Below are 7,103 nucleotides of genomic sequence, written 5' to 3' on the forward strand. Positions count from 1 at the left end.
TTATGATTTTTGAATGCATCGAAACTTTTAAATGGAGAATAAAATTGGCCTATTGACAGTCTCCGTATGGGAAATATTTTGTCAAAATGACAATTTTATTCTTGAGATAAAAGCTCAGATAAAAGATGATAAGTATGCAATAATACGTAATTCAAAGTCTTTATTTCGCGCATATACCGACATAAATAACGACATCTGATTGAGTTTATGAAAATGCCTCGAAAAAATGGTTCGATGAAATATGCGGCCATGAGAGCTTTGAAAATGAATGCAGTGATGTAAGTATCTATCTAACATTCCTTTTAGTCGTTTTATTCCGGAGTTCCTATGGGGTCACTGACTTTCCAGCTCTATCATCAGATCAGCTCCATGTCATCATAATATTGCATTGTCATCCGAATTGCATGTGTATCCGAAATTTTAACTCAATCGGTTGTCGTCAGGAAATGGGTCTAACTAATTCAGCTTGCAAAATTCCACCCGAACAAACATAGTTTACACACAACATACATTGTAAGCTAAATAAAATAAAATAAAAAATATTATCCCATACAAAATGTTCATGGATTTGTAATTTTTGTTAAACTAGTTTAGAACATTTCGGGCGATCACTTGCGCCTGGGTTGAATGACATCGACATCAAGGTTCATCAATTCAAGTTTAAAATAATAGGCAGTAATGTATGAAGAAAGAGCTTCTATTCTGTACCTACCTATGCCCGTGTATTTTTGATCGGTGTCAAATCGGAGTTTTCGTGCGGGGTGCGCGGGTGTTGTGCGAAGCCTGAAGGTCAAACGCTCAAGGTCATTGAGGACTCTAATCGCCTTAACTGTTTTTCTTTATAGAAAAAAAAACAGACAAAATTATTTGAAAAACGCGATTCAAACCGGTTTGCAGTCCATTCTTTAGTAGGACTCAGTTTCACCACTTGTTGAGTTCCAATGAGAGTTTTTGGGGACCTGTTTGATTTAATTCTGATTTAGGACATAAGAGCTGGGTATCGGTTTGCGACAAGTCAGATTTGTCGTCATAAACACGCTGTATAAACCTCGGTTTTATAGCATTAAAGGTCTCCCATTTGGTGACCTGACGACTACGTACGCGCAGCTTGCAAAAATGAATGCGTAGGCATTCAGGCTCTTTTTGCAAGCTGCGCGTAGAGAGTGAGTAGTCCTGCAATATGTAGATATTGCAGGACTACTCACTGCAAATATCCTTAGGAGAGGCCTTTGTTTGTCCATCTGTCTATAAATACTAATAATCCCGTTAACCCCTCGTAGCAATCTCAACACAAATGGTCGAGCGGCGGCGGGGATCAAACCCGCGTTCCTCGGATCACGTCCGACTCCTTCATCGTTCGGCTATCGCGGCTTCTCAAGCTAGATAAAAAGGACGGAGGAAGGTAAAGTCCTATAGTTTACCTGTATAGGGGGTGAGCGCGTTGCTGGTGGCTGGGGTTGATGCTCGCACGGAGGCGGGAGACGTTATCCCGTGCGCACCCATCTCGTTGTTGGCCGCCGCCTGAGGGAACACACGACGAATATTTATTGAGCCCCCTTTTATGCACAAATGTAAGAAATTCAAAATAAATCTTAAAGCATTGAATTTTTAGGCCAAGAGCAATGGCATATTTATTTTATTATGTTCCTTGAAATCTATCTACATAAAAGCGAAAGGTCACTGACTGACACACTCCTCACGAATTCTCAGAAACTAAAAGTCTTAGGAGTCTCAAATTTTACATGGGGGTTCCTTTTAGAACGTAAGTGCTCACTACGACGGGATTTTGCCCCCTCAACAGAAAATCAACCCCTTAGGGAGTAAAACGAGGTCCACGCATACGAAGTCGCGGGCGGCCGCTAGTACTTAGATAAAGACGGCTCTGATAAATGAATAATAAACCACGCTTAGCCCCTGGGCTATTGCACGCGTAACGCGTGTCGGAGCCCCTTTCCCTAGAAGAAACATTAAAAAGCACCCTGCCTGGACAGTTTCTTGCATTGCATAATAAACAGTAATTTTGATGAGCTCAAATTTATAGAAAATCCAATTGCAACCAGGAACTGTGTTGCGTACAAAGTAATTAGCGATCGTAATTAGCTATTAGTCTAAATAACGAAACCTTTAATACTAATGGTAAATGTGGTAATGATTTTACACAATCCAAATATTAATGTTTTATTGTGAAACCCAGACAGAACGTAAGAAGGGACTCTATTTGAGCCAATGATATGTGTCTCCGTCCGTACATCCTTCCTAAACATGCGATAAGTTACAACATTGATAGTGTGGTCTTTAGTTCGCCTGTTTCTTAATTAATTTGTTTAGTTAACAATTTGTTTAGTTTATCTGTACGCGGCAGTCAAAGTATCAACTGCCAATGGCAAAAGCGAAATTCGTTTACTCATTAAAGTAAATAACTTACCAAAAAGTCAAGATACATACCTGGTTCTGGTGAGCTTCAGGCGGGGCCCCGTTGGGCGCCGAGTGCGCGATGTCGTGGGGCGCGGGCCCCGCGGCCGGCCGGCAGTCCACCATCAGGGGCAGTGCGTCGACTTCAACCTGCAAGCGCGACCGGTCACCTCTGTACATCACTACAGGACCAACGTACATCGCACGATGCTCGCTGACACAACACGACAGACTTCCCACGCTAGCTCGCGAGAGCGTCTGAGCGGCTGCCAGCGAGCTCGCCGGTATACCCAAACCCATTACTTTATCACCTCATTACTGATGAGCTCTGTTGTCATACTCTGTACAAACTTTCGCCATTAATTAATGACTATTTGTAAACCGGAATTCGGGTATTTGCTATCGTAATCCCTTATTTCAAGTTTACACAAACCAATCGCAATCGATTCATTTGTTTCCCGTTTTTAATTGTGACATTATGCAACGCGCGACCAACAAAACTCATCTAAGATACAAGTTACAATACTAATTTCTAACATCGAGACCTGGAAAGCAAAATACCTACCATACCAATACCATTTATTCTACGTAACAACTGGAGCTACATCACTACTAACTACGTCCACTGATGATAGAATAGCTACGATATGGCAGAACCAGGGTTAGAACTCATTTATAAGCACTTCATTTGAAACACTTTGTAAACACATAAAGCAAATAAAGAATTGATTTAAATAAAATAGGTCACAAAACAATGAAAAATCTGTAGTAGCCAAATCAAGGGCATCACATTTCCCAATGGGAAATGAATAAAAATAATAATACCGCCATCCAAAATCTGTCGAAGCTACCCAATCACTTATTCAACACTTCTGAAAGACAACATCGAATACATTGAAAGGTATAAAAATAAAATTCAAATGACATGCTTATAAATGAAATTATAGAAACACAGGCCTAAAAATAATATACAACTACATAACTAAAAAAACTAACAGAATCGAAATTAATAAAATCCAAGTGCTGATACGCAGAGAAGTCAATATTTTCGTTCACGTATTGGGCCATGTCTCCTGGTGGCTTTTCGTCGTCCCAAGACATCTTGCTTAGTTTTTGGGGACTGGCCTTGTCAGGGCTTTTGAGGTCTTCAGCACCACTCTTCGGCTTATTCCTAGCTTTGTTCAGCCCTTGTTTTCGGGTGATGTTGCCTGAATGTTGTGAAATCACATGTGAAATGCGCATTACAGAATTTACATACAGGTGTGCAGGAGCTGGGAGCATGCCGGTTAGCATATTTTGTTTATGGATTTGGTAAGTTATCTGTGATAGTTTCGGAAAGGTGGCACTTTCATTGGCACAAGTTGTCAACCAAAGAAAATAAATTTTTATTTAGTATGAAGGTCCAGCATATTCAAACTTAATTTATGGACAATGGCGCGATTTACAAACTTCGTAAATCGACAAGGGTTGCCAAATATAATTTCTTAAATCAGCAAAAGTTTTATTTTAATACTTCGTTTTTAATGCAGATATAAAAATTCTGCAATTAAATCCAACATTTCAATGGAGCACCAAGACAAAACTGTCAAACAATGTGTGCAAATGCCCATGACCTATTTTGTCATAATATTAAACAATGTAACTATTGGCAACCCTAGTGTCGCCAAGTATGGGATCTGCGCCTAACTCCTGCACATAATATGTTCCAAAATGTGAAATGTAATCACACCTATTTGCTGCAACATTTGGCTTAAAGTCAAGAACTGTGAGTTAGCCCGGGAGTACCGGTAGGGCGGCGCCCACGGTCGGAGCTCCTCCTGAGGCAAGGGCTCCAGCTGTTCGTAGTTGACGACGCGCTTCTCGCCCAGCTCCTCGATAAACACGAGGCACGGCCCGCCGTCCGGGCGCATCTCCTGAATGTGGCAGTGGTAAGGCCCACTCTGCTCGGGTTCTATCTTAACGAGGCACTTAACGCCGACTTGCAGTGTACTCCCGTCCGAGTACCTAGCCCCATAACGCAACTCTGCAAAACCAAATCAATTTACCACACAACTCACCGTTAAACATCAAGTCAATAGAATATGAAGGTACCTCGTCGTAGTTCACTCCAAACATCGAACTCGATGTTCCGATAGATGTCCGGGTCTAAAGCTTTTGCTACTTTATACGGAAAAGGTGTGATGCCATTATCAAGCAGGTCTTTTGCGCTGTTTACATTCAGACAGTTCATGCAGACGTTTTCTAGTTGAATAAGGCTGCGGTTAAACACAAAAATACTGAGAGACTCTTTCAAAAGGCTCGCTCGTTCTAGGTCTTCTGTGTGATGTTTACATTTCAATGCAACAGCATTATTCCTGTCTTTGTTATCATCAGTAGTCGCTTCAATAAAGATCTTAGCTCTTTCTTTTTGCTTTTTACGGCGCTCAACATTTTCTGACATGAAGTACTCAATGTGGTTTGTGGGAACTTTATCATGGAGCATTTTATCAACAGCATATGGTAAGTCTTTCAGTTGGTACACACCATCATAAAGTATTTCATAGACCAAAGCTACAAATACAGTACAGTTTGACACAAGCAAATAAAAACAGAATTAAAAGTAATAGATAAATTAATGAAATAATTAAAAGAAGCTTAAAACATAGTGAGAACAACAACAAAAGCGAAAAGATATAAATTATCACAACAAAATGTATTAAGAAAATCAAAAATAAGGCTTTATGCCATACTTGAAGAAATAATTGGACTGGGAATTAATTAAATGGACTTAAAATATTATGTATTATTTAATTCAGTTAAGAAAATTATGAACTTACACTGGCAATATGAAGATGTGGTTATGAATTCTTTAGTGTACACCACATCAAAATGCTTCGTTTCAGGTGAATGAAACAAATATATTGTGTTACCATAGCCATTACAAATTTTCGTTTGGGGACCATTATTTGCTTCGAAAATAATAAAGTCACGTCTGGAATGGATTTTGAGTTTTACTCGGAATCAAATTTTCATTTTTATTCAAGTAATTAGTAATTCAAAATGAGATAAGATAAGGATGTTTATAAACAATTCTTACCTATATAAATGGCTCATGGCTGATATTTCAATGAAACTTCCCCATTCAGACGCATTGGACATTTCTTTTAGATAATTTTCAAAGGGACAGTTCAATGACTACAAAATAAAAATAAATGTTAACATTTCAGAAGGTAGAGAAATAATAATTGCCAAAGAATAAAATTTTGTCCTACCCCTTCAAAAAGATGTCTTTTTGAAGCCATGAACTGCACACAATCCAGGCGTACTTTGTGGAAGTATCTTTGGGTATTATACACATTTTCAGACACTGCTCTAAATAAACAGCTGGAATCCCTAGCAGTGTGTTTTCGAAAAAAACCCAATTCATCCAGCCACCTATCAGGTTCCGAAGAACGCTTATGTATTTTCCATGGTCCACGACAACGGATTGGGGAAGGCGACATTGTATACAACAGCTAAGAATCTGCAGGTAAACAAAAACAAATGACGCTACCGAATATTGTGGGCATTTTGTAAACGTAAATCTTTCTTTACGAATATTGACCTCGGAGATGATAAACAAAACAAATAAAGGGCAATAAAAGTATTCACAAAACCATATCGTAGCTATATCGTTTGGCGAATGCAAATGGTTGTTTTGCTGTCTACGATACACAACACGTGCAAATGTTAAATCGAGCGTACGCCACTGAAATAATAACTAAACACTTACCGAAATAATATTTCCCGACACTCAGCATCAGTGATGAACTGTATTTTATAAATACAAAGTTAATAATTCAACAACAAAGCTAAATGAAAATTGCACGTGCCAAAAGCAAACCGTCAAGAGCCGGCGGGAAGGAAAATCAAAATTTACAATTTTAGCATTTCTGCAAAAAAAAAGTTACCACTTTTATAGAAAAAACCTTCGCGTCATGTAGTGGCGCTAGCATCGACAATTGTATTGTAGTGCAATTAAATAAAAAAGTTATTAGCTCGTTATTATTAAAATAATAAATATTTTATGATTTATTTGAGACAACAAAACATTATTTTATAAAATAACGGTACCGTTATGCGAAGTTATTAGGATTTTCCCTTGTAAATTACGATTTTGTGAAAGATATTAAAGATTGTTGTTTTAATTTTAATCAAAACTTAAGTTCTCGTGATCTCTCACAAATTCACAATAAATGCTTATTAACTTTTTTAATTAATTCTTCATAATTAGGTGCACCCCAAGGCCATCTGTCTTTTGATATAATCGAATATTGATGCATTGTGCAGATAATCAATACACGTAAATAAATTTGACAAAACCAACCGATTTTGTGACTGGGGGCGCCACTTCCAATCTAATCTGTCAACTAGTATGGACAATTTCATAGTTCCGCGTTTCATCACATTCATACAAGTTTTTTTTATTTACAGCTGGACATCATATCCGCTTTTATGCACTGAAGGAAAAGATCGAGCGCGAAATCCAAATAGGTTAATCTGCTAAAGTTTTGCGTAAACATTTATTTAATTATTTTTATTTCACTATACCCACATTTTAAGTTTAAGATTAAATACATGATAACGTAACTTTTACTCTATTGATATCAAAGCAATCACGAAACTAGGGCTAGATAAGGGCTACGGAGTTAGGTGTTAAATTAATGATTTCC

The 7,103-nt window shown here is 38.2% G+C and overlaps 1 protein-coding gene across 1 annotated transcript in view; it reads right to left on the reverse strand.

The window, feature by feature from the left end:
- Positions 1-6,093, reverse strand: part of otu (ovarian tumor protein) — a 17,466-nt gene extending 11,373 nt beyond the window's left edge. Inside the window, exons 1-8 of the mRNA XM_028305376.1 lie at positions 5,664-6,093; positions 5,489-5,586; positions 5,229-5,383; positions 4,504-4,962; positions 4,142-4,435; positions 3,379-3,620; positions 2,446-2,724; positions 1,422-1,521 (exon numbers count right to left, since the gene is read on the reverse strand). Of these exons, the coding sequence (XP_028161177.1) occupies positions 1,422-1,521; positions 2,446-2,724; positions 3,379-3,620; positions 4,142-4,435; positions 4,504-4,962; positions 5,229-5,383; positions 5,489-5,586; positions 5,664-5,894 (1,858 nt within the window). The 5' untranslated portion in view covers positions 5,895-6,093. The remainder of the gene's footprint in view (positions 1-1,421; positions 1,522-2,445; positions 2,725-3,378; positions 3,621-4,141; positions 4,436-4,503; positions 4,963-5,228; positions 5,384-5,488; positions 5,587-5,663) is intronic.
- Between the last annotated feature and the right edge of the window lie 1,010 nt (positions 6,094-7,103).

The sequence above is a fragment of the Ostrinia furnacalis genome, unplaced genomic scaffold (assembly GCF_004193835.3).
Source record: "Ostrinia furnacalis isolate ACB-3 unplaced genomic scaffold, ASM419383v2 OfSCF0176, whole genome shotgun sequence".
Lineage (NCBI taxonomy): Eukaryota > Metazoa > Arthropoda > Insecta > Lepidoptera > Crambidae > Ostrinia > Ostrinia furnacalis.